The following is a 25,744-nucleotide window of genomic DNA, read 5'->3' as shown; positions in this document are numbered from 1 at the left end:
ACACTCTGTGCAGGTTCTAGGTCAAGCAGGTTCTAGGTATTTCTGGAAAATGGTAGGAGGCTGGTGCATCTAAAACCTGAGCAAGGTGAGTGTAGAAAGAAAATTCAGAAAGGCAGCCAGGACCAGGGCAGGCAAGCCATGTAAGGGTTTGGACTCCATTCTGAGTTGAGACTGATGGCCCTCAGAGCTCTGAGTAAGATGTGACAAGATTGTACTGAAAGCTGCAAAGATCTGCTTGCTGTGTGGAAGAGACTCAAGTAGGTAAACATAGAGGTAGGCAAATTGACTGGGTGGGTGTTATAAAGTCCCAGTTGTTTTGAATGAATGGATAGACCAATGACCGCAGGTGGCAGACAAGTAAGACGACAAGTTTAACTACAACACTCGAGTCAGCTCTTCACATCCAAGGGCTGAAGCTGGCAAGAAGCTACTTTAAAAATTATTATTGTTGTGATTGGTTTTTTTTTTTTTTTTTGAGGACAAGAACTCATTTGTAGTCTAAGCTGGTGTTAAACTTCAAGCAATCCTCCTGCTGTCTCCCAAGTGCTATGCTACAGATGTGCATTAGTACACCAGGTTTGGAGTTACTCTGTAGGAAAGAATTATACATGCTATGAGAGAAAGAAAACGGACATAAATGAATTCTCCACTTCCATTCTCTGCCCACAAAGATGGGCCAAGTGCAGTGTCCATAAGCAGTCCTGATGAAGGTGGGTTATTGTTACGTAGTCTGCCAGCCACCAGACAAGCAGGGTCCTTTGGGAGGCAGTGTGATGGGCAGAGATCTGGACTCTCAAGTCTTTATCATTGTGTGGTATTCAGCAAATTATAGAATGCTATGAGCCTTTGTCTCCTTGCTCTTAAAGTAGAGGCAATAGTTCCTAACCTCTCTAGAGAACTCAGGAAGGAGATGTACAACGACAATGTGGAAAGGGAGGCTCTTGTCTTTCTGTAAGGAGCTTATTACAGCCCCAGAGGTGCCGTACCACCAATGTGAGTGTCAACGGGGCCAGGAACCCCAGGAGCAACATAGATGGTGTATGCATGGCGCTTCGCTCCTTATCAGCCACGCTCTGGTCTACTTTATGTGTGCATGGATGGACGCCAGAGCACGACTTCCAGGAGCTTCCAGGAGGTTCTTTCCTTCCACCATTGTGGGCCCTGGGGACTGAACTATGGTTGTCAGACTCAGCAGCAAGCACATTCATCAACTAAGTCATCTTGGCAGCCTTTGTGTCCACTTTAAAGATAAGGAAAGTAAGACTTGGCATTGAGCCATGCAGAAATGGATGCTTTGGGTCCATGTTTGCAAAGCATATCAGAGTGTGGAACAGATGCAGGTAGCTAGGACACAGAAGGGTCCCCTGCTCCCAGTCTGTGTCCCTCCTGTTAGCTGGCTGTGTTGACTATAGGTAGCTCACCTTGCCTGGCTGTTCTCTGAGTACCAGAAGGTCAGGATTGTTTCCAGTGGGTATGCTCTGTCTCTGTCTCACACTATCATTGGATCTGAGGTATTTCAGGAAGCCTGAAGCCCCAGTATGCATGTTGCCATCAGCATTGAGGAAGTGACCTTGGTGCTGGAGAGAGGGCAGCTGTTCTCTCCTGCGATATAAACTGCAGATGAGCCAGCACTACTTTGAAGGAGATTCTCTGAGATCCAGCGTCCCCAGGAAGGGCACCCTAAAGTCGAGGCAGAACCTTTCCTCAAAGCTTCATGTAAACTCCCTGCGGAGACCATGTCCTCCTATCCTAGGTCCCCCTGGTGCATTATCAGGACTGTCACATGAGTGGGTGACAAGAATTCCTGCTTTCTAAGGAGAGGAATTTCAAGCTGCTGGAGTGATTTTCAGGTGACAAAGAAATTGTACAATGTCTCATGTTGCCCTCACAACACCCCGTAAGGTAGGTGTGACAACCCATTTCACAGATGGAGAAATAAGTTTGGAAAGGGTAAGTATCTTGCAAAAGAGCTGGAGAACATATCTGTCTTATGGGAAATATGAAGGTCTCTTGCTTACAGATAAACACTAGGGGAACCAGGAATGCTAAACATACATGGCTGTCCCTTCAAAGGGACACACATAACCTGCTATCTGTCCAGAAGGATGGGAGCACATGTGGTTAACAGCCTGGTGACCTTTGTGCTATCTATGTGGCTGAGACCACACGGGTTCCTCCTAGACCCTTACTGTGAGCTTGCCAATCTACAGAATCCATTTTTATGGAAGATGTCACATGTACTTTACAAAGAGTTTTGATGTAGCCATGTCTTAAGCTTTGTTATATATACAGGACTGAGTTTAGTTATCACCAGGGGAGTTTACACCAAATTGTGCTGTGCTTAAATGTGACTGAACTAAATTACCTGGGGTCAGACTACTGAAGCTTGAACCAATACCAGTCATGTTGGACCAAACTACTTTCTTATCTCCCACAGATTGTTACTCTGCTGGCTGTGGTTGTCACAGAGACCCACGCCCTGTCCAGACCTGCACCCAAACCCACGCACTGTCCAGACCCGCATCCAAGTTCCTTTTGCAGCTCACACACATCATGGCACACTCACAGGCACTTCATCAGGGCTGCTGCTTGGTTTGGGGTGGTGTGCTTCTTGTTTCAGGGTGGTGCTCAGCAGGCCAAGGTGACGGGTGCGATTTCTGTGTGAGACAATTCCATTGACCATGTCCCTCAATCACAGATAGCACCCCTCACCTTGAGCCCATTTTCACAGGTGGCAAATGGTGCTGGCGGTTCAGGAGCTTCATCGTGGTCTTCAGAAGAGGGTACCGAGGCAGGAAGTGAGGGGTGTGTTTGCAAGGTGCATAATATAACGCAGGACCACATGGTGAGCCTGCTCTCACTCACTTACTCACTCACTCACGCATGCACCACAAACACTCGCTTGCCAGTATCTTAGGGTGTAGATAAATACAGATACGGAGGGCAAGGCTACAGAGAAGCTCATAGCCTAACCCAGCCAACCAAGAGTTCTGGTCAACAGGATGGCAGTGTGTTCACAACTAGGGAAGGACCCAGGTTTTCTGATTATCTGGGATAAACCCATAGTCAGAACGATACAAAAGACACATCACCAGCAGGAGAGAGCTCTGGGTCAAGTCATTAAGTCAATCAAAGGCAGGGTGCACTGTGGAGGGCTATGGAGGTCGGCGACTTAAGCAGCACTGGCAGCCAGGCCAGACGTATGCTTAGCCCTTGTCTGGAAAGTGAAGTCAAGGCTAACTTGCTGGGTTTGTCCTTACAGTCAGGAGAGGGACAGTAAATGTATGGGCTGAAGACGAGGGAGCTGGTGGGAGACCATGAGATAGAGATGTCCTGGACTTGGCGCAGCACACATTCCTTCCTCCTCAAACATGGTCTAAGGCAGCTGAAACTGCCTTCAGGACTAGGGGTTGTAAATGATCTCCAGGCTTGCCACATCCCCTAGACTTGGAGTGTTCCCCAAGCCTTGTCAGGGTGTACCCCACATCAGATATCATGCTGGCTTTTGAGGTTCTAGGGACTGTTTCTTAATTTCCAATCTTGACTGAATCCATGTGCTGGAACTGTGCTGTCCAAGTGGTACTGTCAGGATAGGAGCAAAAAATGCAGTACCAAGGGGCACACTGAGGAGAGTGAGGAACTAAGGGGATTCTGAATATGTCAGGCAAGTGAGGAGGGAGAAGGGGGTCAGAGTGGGTCAGAGGTGAGAGAGGTATAGCAGGAGCAAAGTGCGAAGGGGGCATGTGTATCGTTGGCATGGAGACTGCTACAGAGACCCTGCATCTCTTAATGAGGTGGGTGGACAAATACAGAGGGCCACTTTTTACAGTGTGGCCAGTAGCGGGCAGGGCAGATGGGATGAGGCAGAAGCCTGGCAACAAAGCCTAGGTAGGAAGTGTGACCTGGCCTCCACCAAGCACAAAAGGCACATCCAGAGGAAGCCATACCAACAGCCCCACAGTGAGGGAGATGCAAAAACAGTTTAGGAGTTCTATTTCTTCGAGGGAAAAGTTTGATAATTTCTAGCAAAATAAGGTTTGTGGGAAGCAAAACTGAGGCTGACTTCAAGAAGCTCTGAGGTTTAAGACTTTCCCAGGTCCACAGTGAGGAGACAGACCAAGCCTATTCACAGGTCTGAGTGAAGTCTATACAGAACGCTGGCCCCTGGTACTTCTCAGACAACCAATTTGACGTCAGTCCAATCCAATCCCAAACCTGCAGCCTTGCCTTTGATCGTTCATCCCCCTGCTCTGCCTCCTGCCCCTTTCCAGACCGTGTCTAACATCCAGGATTTTGCCAGGCTGCAACTTCTGGTAGCCAGTTCATGCATTTAAAGGAGCCGCCTTCCTCCACAGAGGGCTCGGACACACTATGTGGCTAACCCCTAACTTCAGGCTAAAGCTGTTCTGCACTTACTTGTCTTCAAAACTCTTGTCATTACCATTTTTACCTTCGTGATCTCATTTCTGGTAGGTACTGCATCCTAGATGGGAAACTGAGGCCTAGGTCTTGCCCAGGGTCAGAGGGGCTGTCAGCAATAGCAGGCTGCTCCCCTGTGAAGTCAAGCTCAGGCTGTTGTTGCAGGGACTGTAACTCAGGCTTGTGGGGGCAAAAGTATTCTTAGTATGCCAAAAGGAAGAGTCCTGAGCTCTGAATATGGCAGTCTGACTCTCAGAAGTGTTTGTGGGTCCTACATTATACCTACTGGGAAGGTCTGCATGGTCTTCATTAGCAAGAACCAAAAGAGACAAGATGCCTTGTACCTGCCTGCTTCCCAAAGCCCCACTATGACCCCAGACTCCAGGAAGAAACAACATCTCAAACCCAGATTGCCTGGGATATCGGGAGGACCCTTGGTTGTGGACCTAACTTTAATCTACGCTGTGTAGGCCCCACCCCAGCTGTTACTTCTGTTACCTACAAAATGCAAACTTGAAGCAGGCAAACACAAGGAGTAGTTTAGTAGCCTGGGACCCATTTGGTTTTGGTTTCTACACACCCCTCTTGCAATAATGCACCTGGCAGCCTAGCTCTTTCACTTGCATGCACGATGCACACAGCCCTCTCTGAACAATGCACCTAACAACCTCAGAACCTCCTCAAATTCCCACCTGCATGATATCAGACTACACGTACCTCCTCTCTAAACAGTACAAGTTTCTCTGCCATGCATAGCTATTGAATTTGGATACGCTTCTATACAGGTGCATTCCTAATGTTTCTAGGTAGAAAGGCAGGAGAATGGAAGAGCTGATCTGCCCTGAACTGGTTTTGACTGTAAAAAGCAAAACTGTCTATAACCCCATATTTCCTATCCCAGTGAATACTGGGTATGCGTGTCATATCATTACAATCAGATGCACAGTAGACAAGGTGACTGTGACCGAGTCTATTAACCAAAACAAAACCTCCTAAACTATAACCCTGAGTAACCACTTCCTCTTCTTCCTGAACCCCGGAAGGAAGGGGGAGCCTCAGAACATGACTTGGGCCCGAGTGATCCCTCACATTCATGAGGCCTACTGTCAGTCGTGACAGTGTGTTCCTGCATGGACTATGCACACATCCCCTCTCTGAACAAGGGACCTAACCACTCTGGAACCTCCTCAGATCTTTAAAATGCACCTTGGCTTTGCTCTAGATAAGTTATCTTCTAAATTTTTTTTCAAATCTGTGATATTTTCAGTTGTTTGGCTAAGAGGCCTCCAACCTGGAAACACCTGACCCAAGCCCTGACTACCAATAATAAACTTGTGGCTTTGTGACATCTCAGGTCCTTCCCCAGTGCCAACTCTGTAGAGCCTGTCTGGGTTCTAGACATCTGCCTTTGGAAATGTCAGCTGAAGCTTTAGGGGAGGGAGGTAAAGTTCTACCACCTAGGCACACCTTGCTTCAAGTGCCATCCTGGCCCTGCTCTCTTGGAATAACATTATTACAAGATGTCTGTGGTGAGTCTAGAGAGAATGCAGGACGTGGAAACAGGGCTCGGGGTGAGGGGGTAGCCCTTAAGGGCATCTCCCTGGCACAAGGCATCCTACACAACAGTCAGCTCACATAACCACCAGCAAATGCCATTCCAACCATCTGCAGACGCACCAACATGCTCAAAACAGAAGCTTGAGTCGAGGAGGCCTGCTTCTTCCTACTACGCTCTTCTCCTCTGATACCTGCTGTCTCAGGATGAATGGAGGAGCAATGCTCACTCGCACCCTGTTCATTAATCGATGGCTGGGACCAAATGCTTGCCATGGGGAACAAGGAGGGAGTCTGATTTCACACAGCTCCCAGGCCACACAGTTCTCCAGCCTCAGAACTGAAGCCCTTCTCCATAGCCAACATTTTGAAAAGTCTCCTGTTACCCTGAAATGCAATTCAGGGATTATATACCTGCTCTACATAGATCAGAAAAATCTGGGTAGCACCTTAAATGTTCTGCAAGGGGAGGCAGAGAAGTAATCTATAAGTGTCCACCGTGTATGTAAAAGGCCAGACACACCTACAAGAGACAGAGAGCTGCTTGCACCTGCCCAGAGACTCTGAGGAAATATGGCTGCCACAGACAGACTTGTTACAGGGGAGTCATCTGGATGACTAAAATATCACAGCTACAACAGTGGAGACTGGGTTTTCCAAAACAGAAAACAACTCTCAGTAAAGTTACAAACAGAATCAAACCTATCTTCCCTCTGATGCATGCCATAGTTATAAAATTTAGGACATCTAGAACTGTTTAAAACATACTTTTTTCTTCAAAACAGACTTAAGTTCTAGCTCAGAAAATTCGAAATCTGTTTTCTAGCTGCATGCTGCAGTGTGTTTAGCAGGTGTGGCTTATACACAAAAAATACTGTCGTTTCCATGCCTTCCCCATGGAATAATCTTCATCTACACCAAGCCTGCCTTTTCAGAGTCTAGGGCACCAATGGAGATAAAACCCAAACCGGAACTCTGCAACGTACTGGGTTAGAACCCGGCTTCTTCCTACTGACTCAAGTGAATTAAAGAGGGTCTCCCTGCTGCTGGAGAGGGAAACTGAGCAGGACAGAGTGAGGAAGCCCTCCTTATTCTCCTGCAAGGGACCCGAGTGATGGCAGGAGCCAGCCTCACTGTCCTGTCTGAGTTCTGATCCTTGGCACGAGAAGCCTGCCAGGGGCTGCAGCAGAGGCAGAGCTCACCAAACCAAGACGAAGCACAGCTGCACAATCCCTGGGTTCCAACCAGAAAACCTAACTTGACACAGTATGGCTGGCTCATTTGAATGTAAAGCAAGTCTCCACACCTGCATTTGTACGCAAGGAACCTTCAGCCAAGTTGCTCAAGGCTTCCTTGGCTGGAATGACGCAAACTAGATCTCAAACCAAGCACAGTGACTCCAAGCCTAGTCCATGGCCACCCACTATGCTCCACCGTGGTTAAGTAAGATGCCTGTCAACTGTAGGGTCAATGTCCGAGGCCAGCAAGACACCCTTGATGGGAAGGCCTCTGTCCTCCCTCAAAGCTGCTGCATGAGCAGTTTGCTGTTCTGCCTGGGTGCTGTTGCTAGTCCCCATGCCAAGCAAGCCTTACCGGGTCCAAGCTGCCACCCTTCCGGTTTTAGCTAGCTGAGCTGCTATGCAGCTGGACCCAGGCCCCAGGCACTGATGTTCTCTCTCTGTGCCAGTACTGCTGTTGTGGTCGGTCTCCCTTATGGCCCAGACAGGCAGCTCCTTGTTTCCTTTTGTGCTCATCAAGCACTCAGCATACACTTTTATCCCAGCACTCACTGCAGACACTAGGTCAGCTAGTTATTAGTCTGTGAACTCTAAATCCTAAAGCGCTGAGAGCTTAGGACTCTGGTTATCTCCTAGCCAGTTTCTTGCCAGGTGTATGTTCTGGGACATGGAAGTAGGATGGGTGACATAAAGCACACCTCACAGAGGGCTTCAGGAGCACCTCACTGCAGACCTGTACTTCACAAATGGCACATTACTCCCTCTCAGTCAATACTCTGAACCTCACGGACCAGGATCTATAGCATGTCAACAGTGAAGTAGCCACGTCAGGATGACAGCCAGCCGGAGCTGGGGCACAGAACAAGAGAGAGTGTCTCAGCCCTGCTTACCTCCTTCTTGAGAATTCATGATGTTCAGGGCAAAGAGCATGGCATTGGAGAATGTGGTTGCTTCTTCCTTACTTGCAAAGTTTAAGCCATAGACCTGACGGGCATCTCGCCACTGATGGAAGGTGGGTGTCGCCTGGTTGTACTTCAGCCCTTTCACAATTGAGTAATTGATCACAACCTGGAGGAGAAAAGGAGAAATACACGTAAATAAGTAAAACGTAAGTGAGCTGCAGGGAACTGCCGTGGGGCAAAGACACTGTATCCTTTCAGCCACAGGGCGGGGGTGGGTGAGGTCCACAGAAGGGAAAGGGCGATCGGACCATTTCAGACCACAACTGAATGGTGGCAAAACTTGCTATTTCATTTAACCAGAGCTGGGGGCCAGGCACCCTGGCTGGGTTCTGGTCCAGACCTTGTCTCTCGGCTGTGCTACTTAGGGGATCAATGCAGTTTTCTGTGGCTTAGATTCCCCAATAAGATGGAAGATCTAATGCTACCTTACTGACCTTGTGGGGATTCTAAAAGGATCTCCAGAAGCCAGCTATCTTATCTATGCGTTATATCTCCTAAATATGACGCTCCAGAAGGTAACGGTCTTCGAAATTTGGTCTTGGTTTCCCACAGGCCTCAGCAAAGCATTGAGAATTCATAAAAACAGTTCTAGTTTCAAAGATGACTTGTAGAAATTAATATATACATAGACATACAGCCTCATTACTGCCTATGTTATTAATCACCTAACAGACATCACTGTGTCAGATGCAATGTCAAGCCAGGCAGGAAGGAGAAGGCAGACACTCTCAGCAGCAGGTCTGCTGGCCTCTAGGTGTTTACTCTTCTAGACACTGAAAGAATGATTTCAGGCTATTTAGTAAGTGTTGCTTCCTGAAGTCAATGGTAGCCTGAGGACACTCTGCTGTGTGACCCTCCAAGTATGAGTCTTCCCGCACTTGGAGTGGGAAGACTATGGTAATGGATTGCTGCTCTCCCTGACCGCTCAGACTGCTGTGCTCCCGAATCAGGACAAGTCAGAAGAGCAATTGTGGACGGTATCTAGAACAGCAGCATCCGAGGTCCCTATCCTATGCAAGATGGACTTGGGTCCAACTACAAAGGACTGAAGCGAGATGACCCATTGGACACACATGCACTAAGTCAGGAGAAGAGATGAACCGTTTCACAACTTAATTGCTACACAGCCACAGGTAGGGACTTTGGCTAACATCTATATACAGGTTCCCGAGTAGGAGCAGATTTACATGTGCCTTGGTAAGCACAAGACCTAAACTCGCAGTTGACTGGTCTAGTTTTCAGGCCACTGAAAAGGGCTTTTGTGAAGTGTATGTATGAGATGGACTGCCCAGTGAGCCAGGTTAAAGTGGCTCTTTAAGGTTAGAGGCTGGAGTCACATATAGAACCCGGGAGCTAAGACCCGGCTTCATTTTGTCACAGTCAACACGCAGCAGCAGCTCTGTGCTCAATCTTCCATCTATAGTTTTCATGGACATTAAGAAACCAGAGCAATGCTAGGCATGGTGGGACACCCTGCAATCCCAGCATTGGGGAGGAAGAGGCAGGGGGATCTCTCTGAGTTTGAAGCCAGGCTGGTCTACAAAGCAAGTCCAGGACAGCCAGTGCTATTACACAAAGAAACTGTCTCAAAAAACAAGTGCAAAAAAAGTCAGAGCAAGCAGAAGAGAAAGCAGTGAGAGGCCTGGAAGTGAATCTGCTGGAGGTGTGCAAACCAAGACTCCCTGGAGAGATGCTCAGAGGAAGTGAGACTTCCGTCTGTGAGGTGAGATGCCTGGCTCTCGGAGGGGACTTGGTACAGAAATCAAGAGGAACGGAATATCCATCCCAGGTACAGAAATAGTGCGGACAGCAGAATCACTGTGAAGAACTCACAGGGATCTCAGGAATTCTTTTCATGGTTGGGAAGTTGGGGAGGGGGGCAGGGAAAGCAAGTGACTTACAAAGTTACAGAGTAAACTAATGGGAGAGCTGGAGCTAGAGGCTGGCTGAGTCTGCAGAGTTGATTACATGCCTCGGCTCACTGCCAACAAAATGAGCTGACAGTGTTCTCTCATTTCCCCTGGACTGGCTCTGTCTGCGCAGCACCTTGTTGGAGGAAGTGTGTCACTATAGGTGGGCTTGAGGTTTCAGAAGCTCAAGCCAGGCTCTTTTTCTGCTGCCTGCCTATCCAAATGCAGAACTCCTGGCTCGTTCAGCATGCCTGCCTACGTGCCACCATGATGATAATGGATTAAACCTCTGAAACTGTAAGCTAGCCCCAATTCAATGTTTTCTTTATTAAGAGTGACTGTGGCCATGGTGCCTTTTCACAAAAATAGAAACCCTAACTAAGACACTGTAGTACTGTACAGCTGTTGGCTGCAGTTTCCATAACATAAACCAGGTCAGGGTGGTTAATAATGCTAACAAGATCCCTAACTTTTCCTTCATTTCTGTCTGCTTGTTCAGTACGCTACTTGGAGGCATGATCACAATCTGCAAGTAAGCTCCGCAATTAGTCTATTTCCTGAGATCTTTAGATTGGTCCATTTCTGCTTTATATACTTGGAAAGCACATTATTAGATACATTCAAATTTAGGGCTGCTGTGACTCGTCTTTTAGTGGAGCCTCGTCTTAAAAAGGTCAGTCTCTTTTCTCCTTTGGAATACTTGTTGCCCGTCGTATCTGACATACATACCGGCTGACCAGCTTTTCTAGCCAGGTTTATTTTAAAGATAATTCCCTACTCTTCAGCAGGGCTGATTTAGGTACTTTCAAAGGATGAGCTTATTTTAAATGCTGCACTTTCCACACGGGAGCCCATAATCACACCATGGTCTTATTTTGGAGAGCGTAGGAGTATGTGGGAATGCCTTTCCTGATTTTGTTGTTGTTGTTGTTTGTTTCTAAGGCCCTTGAAACACTAAATATTGTCTAACACGGTTTTGAGGCTTCTGAGTAAAATCAATCTAAAGGTCTTTTAGGAAGAGAAGAGCTTATGGCAGAGAACAGTCTTCTTGGTCCCTGTGCTATTGGCTAGGATTTAAAAAAAAACGATATAAGTTGGTAAAGACTCTGAGACCCACACAGAGCTCCATCTAATGACAGAACAATCTTCCCAGAATCTTACCTAAACCCCAGCTTCCCTCATGGGCTCGCCGTGAAACACACAGCATCTTCAACAGTATGCTGTGGTTGGTCTGTTTCCATTACTATAACGAGGCACAGAAGCAGGTTAACTTTATAAAGAAATCTATTCATTTCACAGCACTGGAGGGTCACGAGTGACCAAGTGGCTGCAGCTGTGCTCAGTGGTGGAGCACCTGCCTAGCACACATGCAGCCTTTGCTTAGCATGCATGGGCCACTGAATGAGATTGCTAGCCACAGTTCTAGATTTGAAAAAAACAACCTCTTAGAGACCCCCACTACGGTTCAGGAACAGTGCCTTCATGGCAAAGGATATGCCTAGAAAGAAATTGCCACCAAGGGCAAGGAGTGCCTCTAAAGGCCACAGGAGTTCAGGGTTAGGCAGACTACCTCAGAGCTGGAGTCCTGAAGTGTGTTTGTCTTTTCTGCCTAACAGGGACAAAGCCTGTGAAACTTACTAGGACTACTTTGGCCAATGCAGACATATTGCCCTGTCCAGTGGGCAATATGTATACAAGAACTCCAAGTTTTTCTTAATGTTGTTAACTTACTGCCATAGGCTTCAGAGACAGCAGGAAACCTAGTATTCTCTTAGCCAGCCTTACCACAAAGCTGTCAGAAAACACCATTTAAGGAGAGGTGTTTTATAAAAGTGTTGTTGTTATTTTATTATCATTATTGTTATTGTTGCTTTATGTGTATGGGCGTTTGCCTGCATGTATGTCTAAACACCATGCATGTCTGTGAGCACCTGGTATCTGAAGAAACCAGAGGTATCGGATGCCCTGGACTTTATGGACACTTGTAAGTTGCTATGTGGATGCTAGGAATTGAATTCAGGTCCTCTGGAAGGACAGTCCCTTAATTACTGAGCCATCGCAGTCGTAGTTTTTATAAACAATGAAACCATAGACCTTCTAGCCTTACCGTGCAGAATCCTGGTCAGTCCTCCCTAAGGCAACAGGGTGTGGAGCACCGGGGCACTTAGCAAGTTACTTTGGACTAGTTTGCCTTGGTTATGTGTGACATGGATGGACAGGAGACATTACTTATACTTGGAAGTGTATTTCTCAGCGCAGTACATACTACTTCAGCTGATTTGTCCAGGCTGTATGTTAGGGAGAGACAATACAATCCTCTGATCATCTTAGGGCTGGGGGTATAACCCAAAATCTCAATAGCAAAGTTCTAAACGCAAAGGTTAGTACAGAATCAGAGTGAAAGATCCATACAGTATATTTTTCTTTTTTATTTCTTTTTGTGTTTGGTATGCACGTATGTAAGCATATATGCATATAAGTGTAGAGGCAGAGGTTGATGCCAAGTGTCTTCCTCAATTGTGCACAGCTTGTGTGCTTTTATCTACGGAGCCACCTCCCAAGCCCACACGAACTATACTTTTCAAAGCCTTCTCACAATTATTATTTTATTCTGATCTGACAGAATATTTTATCTTACTTTGTATCTTATTAGTCATGGCATTCTCATCTGACACAGTGGAGCAGACAGGTGTAGCTTAGTGTTTGCATACGACATGGGAAATGACTCTCACTCCAGATGGTGAAGTATCTGGGCCCTCTTTTCCCCAAGCATGCACTGGTAAGCTTACAGCTCAGGGGTATGATGCTGACTCGAAGATACCTGCTGATCCTGTAGCTTGACCCCAACAACTCTGAAGGTGTTGCTGGCAGTGTTGTGGTAGATGTTGATCCGGCTGAAGCCCTGCTGGCCAGGCTTGATTGGTACCCATTTCTTACTGGTGTCATCGTAGACCATCACAGAGGCCCGTGCTTGGCAGATACTCTGTTCACTGCAGAAAGAGCAAGAAAATACAGTGTCACACTTGGCCAAGGTGGATCGATGTTGGCCCTGTCCTTCTGAAACAGAGGTCAAAGGCAACATGAACTTGCTGCTAGAACTTCCACCTGTCCACAGCAGTGCTGTTCTATGAAGTGATCACTTCACCCCCCTGCACCCCCCCAAAAAAAAAGACCTTGGAGAGTGAATGAGCATCTGCCAAAATCCCACAGCTTGGGAGATTCATCACTTTGCTTTGCAGGGAGGTGTGCTTGAGGGAAAGAGAAACTATTAGTTAATTCTTAGAAACCCTGTGTTACATAATACAATGTAAGTACTGTTGCCTCCCTCATACATAGCTTGAAGTAGCCACTAATTACCCCTATTTGATGAGGAAACAGTGGCTGAGATGCTGAGGAGTTTACCTAGGTACCCAGGGATAGGATTTTAGATGCTCAGCCAGTTTTGACTCCAGAGTACACCTCACAGAGGTTTTCTTTGCAGCATCCAACAAAATCTCCAATTTATATCTAGTGTCAAGGCAGGACAGCATCAGAAATGCCATGTGGACAATGAGGTTACGTGACCTAAAGAACTGAGCAACAGTTGCTCACACACACTGGCTCTAGGCTACAGACACCTGGCAAAGCAAGGGCACCTGCTTAGAATATGACGGAAAACCAAGGAGTTAGCAGGAGCCTTCCCTCTGCAGAGGTCAAATGTCACCACTAAAATGAACACACTACACTGCCCAGCTGTTTAGTTCTCAGAGCCCCAGAATCTTGACTACAGTCTTAATGGCATGTAAGGATTCCCAAACCAAAAAGGTAAGGGGAGGCTGACAACTGGAGACTGACAGTGCTTAGAAAGGAGGCCACACCAGCCCAGTGTGGACCACACGGTGGACTGAGACAGTCTACACCTTGTAGAGTAACAGTGAAGCAAAGTGACAGTGTTGAGTAAGCGTAACAACCGGACCAAGCAAGCAAGGAAATGTCACATGTGCTCATTTTATCATATGAAGGGCAGGGAACCAAAATATTTGGAAATAGCCTTGTCCCCAGCACAGACATGGTGCTTTTAAAGGATTAGTCAGTCCTCTTGGAAAGGCTTGGATAGGAAATGTGGCCAATTCACCCTGAGTATTGAGGGCTGAGCTCAAGACTTTCTCTGCAGCTCAGATCTTGTGGTCCAGGATAGAGATTGTTATCTTCTGGTAAAGTATACCCAGCAAGTGTCTACTGAGTGCTCACTAGAGACTCTCAGAGCTTAAAAGAGCCCTAGACGATGCAATCCAATTCTCCATTGTGTTCAATAAAGCAGCTCTGACAACATACAGCAAACCTCTGAATAACTGAGCACTGACTCCTTTCTAAAGAGGCCAGCTGGATAACTGACGTAGACCTTGGTCTCAGTATATTTTACTTGTTTCCAGTCACAGTGTTTTCTGAACAGCTCATAGCAGCCCATCAGATCACTAAAACTGGGCACGTGTTGACTGTAGCACAAATGCCAGTGAGTCAGAGGACAGATGGACAGGGCAGTGGCTGCTGCCAGGAGCTTACAGACAGAGTCAGACAGAGAACCACACACACCTCACCTGGCCAGGAGAGCTCTGGGGAACCAGGGGAGCTTAGAAAAAATGTAGTTTGGGATTAAAGATGATGGTCTTCAATTCCTAGACAAAGCAGGTATAAGGAGTCTAGGCAGAGGAGACAGGCAGCCCAGACAGGAGCAGAGGTAAGAACCACACAGTATGCAGAGAGCTGCAGGCCCCCCAAAGTAGGTGCAGTGTGTCTGGGGCATCACACATGATTCAGAGGTTGTAAGAAGAGGGATAAAAGAAATATATTTTAGTTGTTGTAATGATAGCCATGGGTTTCTCCCCTCCTCCGCTGTTGTTTGTAACACTATGGGTTCAAATTAAACCTGTGGTTAACCAAAACCCGGTTTTCTTTCCCTTTTGAACGGTATTTTTCTTTCTTTCTTTCACTTATTGTAACTAGTAAGCCTACATGGGAGAAGACATACATTCTCCTTTTGACATTTATCCGGCCAGTATAGGAGGGAGGAGTAAATCTCGACTGCTATGTAGCTGTCACTGCTGCCAAGTTCTAGCTGTCAGCTACCCAGAACTGATGGGGTGGCCCTGCCCAGGCCCAATATGGTGGTTTGACAGTTTCTGTCAGACAAAACAGCTAACCCATTCTGGTTCGAAGGTTTGTTTCATCTTGTCAACAAGCCCACGTGACTCAGGGGCTTCCCAGGAGGTAGGACATTCCCTATGGAAACTGGAACAGTCTAGGCACACCAGCATGAGGTGGTCACCCTAACAGCAGCCCAGATTTTAGAAATGTAATCTTTCACTCAGAGGACACACCTAATAAACACCAGTGGGCTGGCCCTCACTCCCAGTTGCTCCCCTCCAGCTCCTGTCTTCCAGGAAAGCGATGGTCTCTTCTTCCTCTCCACCTAGTCCGCACTCTCCAAGCTGCCTGTAGAGCTGACTTCTGTTCCCGAAGACAAACAGAACACCCTCAGTCTCCAAAATCATTCAGCTGCTCCTGGAGACTCAAATGCTGCTGTCTTTAGTTTTAAAACCTGCCCTGACTGACTCTCCTGGTTCTCTATGGCAGACAGTTCTGGTGATTTTTTTTTTTTTAAGCCTCCTTCATAGTTTTGAGTTGACTACGTTTCTCTTTTACCAGGTTCTTTAGCTGGGGCCAAGGTCATGCTTGAAGTCTCTAGGAGCCTCTGAAATCATTTGTAAAGTACGCCTTGGCCATGCCTCAAATGGGTCCCTATTTCAAGTTGATCTAAAGCTTACCTCGAATCTTGCTATTCTGACTTCTTCTCTCATTCCATGCCCACAGCTATAAAAAATGTATGCATTTGTAAGAACTAGCATGGTACTTATTACAAAACAGGCCCCAGATCTCCTTATGTGGTCTGGCTCAGTGTGAATTTCAGGTGGGGTCTTCATTTCTACATGATTGTAGATTCCAGTGCCAACAGTCCTTGAGGGAGTCTCCTCATGGCTCTCACCATGGCTAGGGTTCATGGTGATCACCAGTATGTCCAGAGATCCTGGGCTAATGAGGTTCTCATCCTGACACCAAATTTCAGACTACTGGCTATACCTCAGGTACCTCAAAATCAATAGGGTCAAACAAAAAAACCTCTGCAATACTTCCTACTCTAAGAAGCGCCAGCCATGCCACCTCCAGGCTGTGCCTGATGTGTGAGAGTCATTTCAGAAGTTTTCCTCTTCAAGCCCTGCCCTCTGTGGCTACTAGGCCAGCTGTTGTATTTCCTAAACACACTGCAGATCTCCTGCCCTCTGCCCTCCTGGCTGGGTGGTGCTTGAAGCCTATACCATCATCATCATCCACACCTTATCTGCAACATCATACTAGCTTCCTGCCGACCTTCCTGTCTCTGGGTTCCTGTGTCTGGAGTTTCAATAGACCTCTGATGAGGTCAGAGAAAGAACTTCAAAGGAAGATGGGCCTGCCTCTTCAAGCCTCACTGGGAGCCTGACCACTCCACAGAGGCTACAATGACCTCAGACAAAATGCTTCTCTGTGGCTCCTCCTCCTTAACTATTGCTCTCCTTCCTCATCCCTCATTTCCCTGGAGATTTCTCTGGGGGATTAAGATGCACACCTTGTCACCATGTAAGGCACAGCCTGGGCTCTGGGCAGGCCCTCAGCACTCTTCATATTCCATCCTCCCAACAAGTCCCCAGCTGAGCCCTTCCCCCACCTAGTCTGGTGGAAATATGGCTCCTAACAGGTACTGTTTCTGTGGCCTCACTAGTTCAGTTTATTTTGTTCTGCCTATGACACTCTTTCCAGCTGAACTGACAAGTAATTCCCACTACTCTGTAAAGAATTTAGATACTTTTCTTTTCAGACAGGGTCTTGATGTGTAGCTCTGGCTGGTCTGAAACTCACTATACAGATCATGTTGGCCTTGAACTCTAGAGAGCCAATCGCCTCTGCTTGCTGAGGGCCAGGATTAAAGATGTGTGCCACCATGTGTGGGGTGTAAAAGCCTTAAGTCATAGTGTGAGCTGATCCTTCTGAGCTCTCTAGCACGTCTCCAGTCTACCTAGGTGTTTTTCTAAAAGCTACTCTAACAGATGTCTCATTTTAGGTCCCTCTGTTGGGCAATGCCTCTAGACAGGTTCCCCTAAGTGCTGATCTAAAAAATAGGCCACAGTTCCATTCCCACCTTGGAAGGTCCAGGATGACAGGATGGATTCTTGGGCTTTGCCCAGGAATTCCCTTTCTCAATGTCCCGGAACTGACATTGCCCTGCCTAGCACACTTCGGTGAGAAAGGTAGGCTGTGTCTGGCAATAAGTAGGGCAGAAGAAGCGTCCCCACAACATCTGGGCCTTTAAAATGACTTCACTGTTACTCAAGTAATTAGGAATACCATTGCCCAAGATGTGTTCTCCTCCTTACATCGGGAGGTCTGACTCAAAGCTTAGGTGAAGGGCCACTGTCCACACCTACTCACCTGACAATTGCTAAGAGTAAGGTATGCTGCCTTGAACATGTATCTGTCCTGAGGATTATGATCAAGGAAAAGAGTTTTTGCCTATAAACCAGCACTACAGTGACCAACATAGACATAGTGGTGACACTCATGGCCCCTGGAGTTGTGTTTCTGCATCTGGCCCCACTGCAAGGTTATGTGTGCTTCTGATACTTAACGGCTCCTAACAGGTACTGTTTTCATAAATGCTATTTAGAGCTTATGTGCCCTGAGACTGTAAGTTTCTGGAGGTCAGCACTCGTCTGACCCAGTCCATGTTCACCTGACATACAGCAGTGGCTTCCACTCAGCAGCCTGGAATTAGTGAGTGATGGGGTGTGTGGTGAGCCATGCCAAGTCAAGAAACTGGACCAGACTCCAAGGCAGTACATAAGGCCCCAACAACTTGTGTCTTTTCAACATACGGCAGCAAAAGCGATTCCTAAAGGAGCTGAGACCATCATTAAAGCAGCCCCCATAGCTGGGAGCCAGGCAGCCCCGCATTACGGCCTGTTTGGTAGCTCCAGGATGAAGGGCTGGTGGCTCCTGCTCATCTACTGGATTTCAGAAAAGAGGCCGTGGGTAAAGCAAACAAGGGTCTTTGCTGACTTCCACCCTCTGTGAGAAGCTATCACATGCTAGCTAGCATGGTAGACCATTTGGTGGGCACTCAAAATCATGGATTTGAAGGCATCGTTCCACCATTTACTCCCACCCCACACTGAAATGTACAAAGTTCATGGGGAAATGCCGCTGCACGGAAGTCCATCTCCTCTAGCTGCTTCTTCCAAGGTCTTGCCCTTTCTCATCCTCCAAGCGTGGCTCTTTTACGATGAAAAACGTGCATGTGTGCCAGAGAACAGAGAATGTGGACATGAACAAATGTTGAAGACAGTCAGAAAGCAAAGCCTAGCACCAGCTAGCTCACCATTCTGCCAACTTAGTGGCAGACAGACCCAAGTCAACGATGGATCAATAGTGGACTGTGACCAGGATTGCTTAATTATGCTTCCCTCCTGCCTCTCAAACCTAAACTTGAAGACAGTTCTCCAAGGACGAGCCGGAGGGTCACTGGACCTCTTTATTTGTTCCTTTCCCCAGTGCAGGCACAATGAGCAAATCTCTTTTGTTTTTAACTACTGTCTCTTTAACTGACATACTTAGAGGACCCAAACTCTAAGGTCTTTAGAAGCAGAGTAAGAAGGGGGTCCATTTAATGCTGCCCAAGGGATCCCAAGGGCTGCTGTGAGGGAGAAGCAAAACCTTTCAAGAGAGTGAGCCAACCGAGGAGGGAAGAGGGGCAGTCCTGGGCACACACAGCCCCTTTTCACCCACTAGGGTACACTGCTTTCTAAACCTCCTACAGGGGAATGAGAAAATCTGTACTATATTAATTACCATGTCACAGTTCAGAGGCTGAGAAACATCTGGAGCCAGAGTAACTGACAAACATGCTGTAGCCGTTTGTCTTCCAGGAGGGGAGACAGGCTTGCCGCAGGAGAATGCGTGCCCAAGTCTCTGCTGATGTGTAGGAGTCCCTGTGCTCTACTACTGGCTCCACGTGATGTGCTTTTCTGCTCTACTTAGCAAAGGGAAAACTCCCCAACTCTGACTTCTTGTCGTTTTGAAGCCTACAGAGACACACAGTACATGTGTCTGTCCCTCTCATTTGAACTGCCCAGAGCCAACAGTCTGGCATGTGTGATTCATTCTGTGTGCATGACTGTTTTCTTTCCGTTTTTCAATTTTTTTTAAAGATTTATTATTTTATGTGTGTGAGTATTTTTTCTGGATTAAATGTATGTGCGCCGTGTGCATGTCTGGTGCCCAAGAAGGCCAGAAAACAGCACTAGATCCCCAGAACTGGAGTTAGAAAATTGTGAGCTGCCATGTGGTTGCTAGTAATCCAACCCCTGTCCTTAGCAAGAAGCAACAAGTGCTCTTAACCACTGAGCCAACAACCCAGTCCATGATGTATTTTCTTGAATTGTATGAAACTTTGCAGGCATGATATTTCAAACCTAGGTTCTAAGCATACATTTCTTTAACACAGACATACTAGCTAGGATGTAGCTCAGTGGCAAAGTACTTACCTATATGAGGCCCTAGATTCAATTCCCAGCACAATAAAACAAATGTCCTAATATACAATTTAGAAAATGCGTGTGCATGCACACGCATTTTCTAAATACACAGTCCCTACTTTTTCCATAAAAGTTTTTGGAAATTTTGGACCCAGGATGTACTCATAGGTCCTTAACATATGGCTACTGGCTGTGCTGTGTGGGCTGTGCTGTGTGCGCTGTGCTGTGTGCTTACTCTAAGCTAGGGTGTTAAGCTATTTCATTTTCACTGATAATGAGTTATGTTTGTGAAGAACTTGGGCCCACTTGTGTAGGCTGCCCCTGTTCTTGTTTCTAGGTGGTACAGGTTAGGATGGTGGCCTCCATCCCAGAACCCAAGTGCACATAACACTAGACTGCCTTCTGTTTGAAGCATGTCCTCACAAGAGACTGCAGGATCCTGGTCTTCTCTTGGTTGGTTCCACACTTCCTCCTGTGTGACGTGAATGGTTCCACCATGATGTGCGACTCTGTAGAAGCCCAAAGTAAGGAAACAACCCAATCCTGGACTCTGAACGAAGTACATTTCTTTCTAAGTTAATTACACCAAGTACTTTGTGGTAACGTAATGGTGAACAATTAACTGTACTGGAAGTTAAAGTATGTTTTAAAAACATGTCAAGTATTTCTGGAAAGTTCCACAGTGAACTTATGAGGCAAGAGTAATAAAGTCTTGATGTCATCATAAATGCAGTTTTGACCTAGCCCTAAAAAGGTCAATATCCTTGCCACATTTAGTGGTTCACTAACCTACAGAAAAAAAAAAAAAAACACAAGGATCTAGATATCCACACAGTACTATGCAAATACAAAGTGCTTCTGCCTGAGTAACCTTTATCACAAATAAAGGCTTTGGGTAAACTCAGCCTAAAATTTTATGTTAAACCCAATCTTCTTTTCCATCCAGACTGGAAGGCCACAGGCAATCTAGATGTTTGCTTTTTTATCCTGAGGCTACCATCCAAATGTGTACAGTGGTTTTCACTTCTCTCTGAAAATTTGCAGATTCTCAAAAACAAAACAAAACAAAACAAACAAACAAGCAAAACCCAACTGTTAAGGAAATGTGATATTCTTAGACTCACAGCACTTCCTATATCATCTTGAAGCTACCAACTTAGCCCGCTGCTTGGAGAGCCATCAAATAGGCCATGTGGACACCAGGCTATGTATGCCTCAAAAGCATTCGGAAAGTGTGCTGCACTCCAGGCAAGCTGTGGTGTTAGGTCTCTGGCTTTCGGGTGGTACTCAGCTTTGAGGGTAACTAGTAGCCTAGGAATGAGAATGGCTCATTTCAACACTCCCAATCCTTAACACGTCCCTTTGACTCTGTGCAACCAACATCTAAGTGACTGCACTGTTTAAAGACACAGGGTCAGACAGAACTGAGCAGCAAACATCTTGCTCTCGAGCAGCTCTAGGCTGGTGGGCAGTTCTTGTCAGAGAGCTACAAAACTTGCTGAGGAGAGCAGAGTGACAGTGTGGAAGGACTGACAATGAAAACACTGCAGGAGGCCTTGGTTCTTGCAATTTGGGGCAGGTTCCTTTGAGGAGCTACAACTGAGAGGACAGACATGGCACAAAAGACCTGGTTCTAATCCCAGCTATATCAAGGGACCAGAAGTGTGACATGGAACAAGCACCTTAACAGTGCTGTCTTGCTTGGAGGAAAGTAAGACACGGAGACTACACACGGAGACTACATGCAAGGTGCGGGGTCTGACAGGTAGGATGCTTGTTGTTCATACTTTCACAAGGTTAACTGTTGGGTGTCTCTTCCCAGTGACCTAATTACCAGAGTAGCCATTGGGCTTTCTCAGGTTTTCTACTTGGTGCCTGAGGAAACATGATGTCCTGTTGTGAGTGACCTGGAGCTTCAGGCCATTAGACTAACAGGGACAAAAGATGGCAAACACTCCAGAAGCTCTCTTGGGCAACGCATGGCTTCAGGTCCTGGGGAATCACACCAGAAGAGTAACTATGAGGTCTTTGAGGCTTGCTTGGTCACAAGCTTCTGGGACAGATGACTTTGAATGAGATCCTAGGGGGCTCTCTATGACTGCCGGTGCTTCAGAATGTGCAAGATTTCACATATCTTCATGCACAGACTATCTGTAGGCCCTTAAGAGCAGTAGAGACGACTGTTGGCAGCTAGTATCAACTGTACAGGGGCCACTATTTCTTCCCCACTTAGAGTAACCACAATGCCTAACACTATAGGAAGCTCCACTGAGCAGCAGCAATGGTAGCTAAGCATCTCCAATCCGAGTGTCAAAAAGAAATTCAACCTAGAGATTGAATGTGTGAGTTCCCAGGCCTGGTCTTAGGCTTTGGGGAAACACTAGGGAACTAAAGGACCCAAGTCCCTGCTGTCTTGGAACTGGTATTCTAGCTGAGTAGAGAGGAAAAACAAATAGTAAACAACCCCTGAATGAGTTATGTGGAATGTCAGGAGTAACGAGTGCTTGAGAAGCTGGGAAACCAGGGATGGGACTGAAATGAACCGGCTCGTACTGGAAGGAGCATTTCACCAATTACTCATTCCATTGTATTCCCTGTGGCTGCACTGTGATATTGGCTAACTCCTGCTTGTCAGTCTTGTGCAAGAAACATTTTGGGGGATGTATGCTGTCCAGGGTTCAAAGCCTACAGCTCCTTCTAGTTCTGTCTGTGTCAAGCCCTGTTCCCCAGAAACCACCACCTACTTATATCACACCAGACCCTGTGCTTCCTTCACACCCACATGGGGGTACTAGAAAGTCCTTCAGCCTATCCCTCCCGTGTCCTTACTGTATTTGGCTACCTCTCTCCTCTTTGCCCTAGAACTCCACCACCCGTCTACTGCCTCTGACCTGGATGAGCGAGGCAGCTTCTAAAGACTTTCTACCTCCATTCTTGCCACAGTGCCAACTCTCACCCACAGTGGCCAGTGGGAATGTGTGCAGTGGGCTCAGGCTTCGGTTACCTGTCTTTCTCTCCAAAGGTGCTCATAACTTGGAAAGTAAAATCAAACTTTTTGTGTACACTGACAGGCTTCGTGTACTATGTCCTTGGCCTCATTTTCTTCCATTTTCCTAGTCACATGACTTGGTCCTCCTTATTCTTTTTCTCACTCTCCAGTGTACCAAACTGCTATCACCTTAGGGCACTTGCTGTCTCTGTCACATGAGTTTTCATTTCTAAATTTTATGTCTGTCTCACGTAACCATTGCAGTTTTAAAGAAAATGTTCCTACTAAGAACAGATGATGGTCCACCATTTTCTCCCCATCACTCCAGTTGGTCTTTCTCTAGCTCTCTTTGGTAATTTCTCAACTGCTGCCTGCCCTTCCCCTGCTCTTAGAAGAACTGTCTCTCCAGCAGCTACAGCAGCCCAGGCTGACTGACACTGGGATAGCCCTTTGTAAACAATCCTTCCTGTGTTTCAGAATTCTCTAAAAGGCCACTCTCACCTGATGGCTCCAACTTCCCAACCACAGATGCTAATCTTGCCTGTGTTGCTGAGGTTTTAGGGGTTTGGTTTTGTTTTGGGGAGACAATTTCACTAATTTGCTCAATCTGTGGACTAGGATGGTCTCAAACTCACAGCAACCTTCTTACCTCAGCCTTCCAAATGCTAGGATTATGGGAGTGAGATTTCCCCACAAACTGTCTGTGTTGAACAGTCCTGTACAGTGTGTTGCCTCACCCTTCCATAGCTCTTATTCCTCCACAGTCTGAGGCTGGAGGTCAGTTCTTCCTCCAAGACAGCACAGAGTTCAGGAGACCCATATTCCAGGCTTGGAGCTTCCATTCAATAGCTCTATTTCTGGGTCAAGTCCTTTCTCTTTCTCCTGGTTTATTTCTCAATGACACAGAAATGTATTTATGAATAATGTTTGCAAAGGAGTCCAGGAATGCTGTCCCCTAGTCTGCGACCCTGCTGTGTGGACAACTTCTAGGTTCAGGGGACAGCAGACGTTTAAGGGAGCCTCCACTTATTCCTCTAGAATCCCTTAGAAAGAATCCAATTGTCATGAATTCCCAAAAGGACATGCTCTGTGCCACAGAAGGAAGACAATGGATGCTACACATGTGCGGGCAGCAGGTCACTCAGACGAGGGCACACTCCTCTCTCTAGATGGACTGTCCACATAGATAGAATCTTTGTATTTCTCTCATTGTGGGAGTGCTTGCTTTGGCTTCACGTGATGCCCCTGTGTATGATTCATCTTTAGGCCATTTTCCTATCACTCCATCATCTACCTATTTCAGAGGCTCGGTTGCTGAGGCTGAGGTCGGGGAGAGCTCCATCCTCCCCATATTTGTTCTTGTCAGGACTGCTGTGAGACAGTGCGAGATAAGGGGGCAAGAAAATTCAGCTCCTCGTCTCTGACGTGGTTTACTGGTCCAGAAGTGGCCTTAGTGATAAGAAGCCCTCTGTAGCCCTACCATGGTTGTCAGGGTAAGTAGGGAATCTAGATGCTATCATATCTCACATGGATACTCACAGTGTCAGGGCATGAACCTGTTTGCTCAGACAACCTGGAAGGGAGACACAATTGCCTGGCTTTCTTCTTACTTTGGCTACTAACTTACTGCAGACAAATCTCATCCACCTCTAGTCTCCAAAGATACAACTGGGACTTCAAGACTTGTCACTCACAGTACTATGATACAAGGGGCTTTTCTTCAGCGTGAGTAAGAGAGCATAAGGAGCACAGAGCAGTTACTCTGCTGAAGTGGAAAGTCCAAGACCTAAAGCTCTACTGCCCTGGGCCTGCAGTCACTGTCTGCAGGAAGCTTTCCAGCTGCAACTTCTCCAATGTCTAAGGGCTGAGAGACCTTTAAGAACTCATGGTGCCTCCTCCCCATTTCCTTCTGGTGCTATTTTCTCCCCCAGTAAGCTCCCTTGGCTTTTACGATGTAACTTACAACTGAGAATATCAAACCTCTGAATAGAACGCATTCTGGTTTTCACAGTTCCATGCTCAAATTCCCTGAAGTTACAGAAAAACCACACACACACACACACAAGCAAAAAAGCAGGAATAAAGTCACCAAAACTCAAGCACCAAATCAGTGTTTCTCTGGCCTAGCTGGGCTGTAGCTGCTCAGTAGACTGAACAGAACAGGAAGTCAGGCTCCCTGGCTGCTCATGCTGTATTCGCTGTCTCATTCATTCCAGTAAACTCACTGCAAAATGTGTCTCAAGTGTCTGGATGAGGCCGCATGGGTAAGCCCCAGGTCTGGTCCCTCCTCAGCCAGTAAGTCCTGGATAAGTCCCACAGCCTTTCAGAGCCTTTGTATCCTCAGCCACAAGGCAGAAGCCGTCACACCTTCTTCATCCATCCAAGCAAGGCAAAAGAAGACAGCTGGTGAAGTAGCACTTTGCAAACAAAGTGGAGGATTATTCATTTATGTGAAGACACAAGACTATAATAATTTAGTAAAATAAAAGTCCCAAATCTTGGAGGATAAACTTGGTCTTACCACATTCACATCCAAATCCTAGTCTCACTTTTTGGATGACCACTCAGAATACAGCATTGTTTGCAGGCGACTAGCACTCAACAATACTCAACATCATCTATGGGACTAGCAGCCAAAGAGAGACAAGTCTCTCCACAGGTCACAGAGCATGCAGCTTCTAGCATAAAGGAAACTCAGGTCTCATCTTGGTCCAGAGGTACAATATCCAAGCTGCCTCAATGTCAGGCCATGCTTCAAAAGTCTAGACCTATCACCCATACCTCTGAGTCAGAAACTCTCCCTCTGAGTTCAGAATCCCCTCTACTCTCCAAGGTCGGTGGTCAATTCTGAGTAAGTCTTTTTGACTCAAGTGATTCGAGGTCACTGGGATCTACAAGGATAGGCCAGGGACTGAAAAGAGCAGAAGGGACTGAGGTTATTAACTTAGAATTTTGGCGAGTCCTTTGCCCTATGGTCCTGGATGTTCCCATACTGGTATCCAACAGGCCCAGAGACGAACTCTACAGAAGCTTCAGCATGAAGAGCCTAGGTTTTCTCTGTACACCC

At 46.8% G+C, this 25,744-nt stretch overlaps 1 protein-coding gene across 2 annotated transcripts in view; it reads right to left on the bottom strand.

Moving 5' to 3' along the window:
- Evl (Enah/Vasp-like) overlaps positions 1–25,744 on the bottom strand; it is a 52,523-nt gene that overhangs the window by 26,613 nt on the left and 166 nt on the right. For both annotated transcript variants that reach the window (XM_028764455.1, XM_028764456.1), the window contains exons 2-3: positions 12,905–13,073; positions 8,102–8,279 (exon numbers count right to left, since the gene is read on the bottom strand). In XM_028764455.1, coding sequence (XP_028620288.1) covers positions 8,102–8,279; positions 12,905–13,073 — 347 coding nt within the window. The remainder of the gene's footprint in view (positions 1–8,101; positions 8,280–12,904; positions 13,074–25,744) is intronic.

This window comes from Grammomys surdaster, unplaced genomic scaffold (genome assembly GCF_004785775.1).
Source record: "Grammomys surdaster isolate TR1022 unplaced genomic scaffold, NIH_TR_1.0 144, whole genome shotgun sequence".
Taxonomy (NCBI): domain Eukaryota; kingdom Metazoa; phylum Chordata; class Mammalia; order Rodentia; family Muridae; genus Grammomys; species Grammomys surdaster.
Note: the sequence above shows the minus strand (reverse complement) of the source record. Positions and strands in the feature narration are given on the sequence as shown.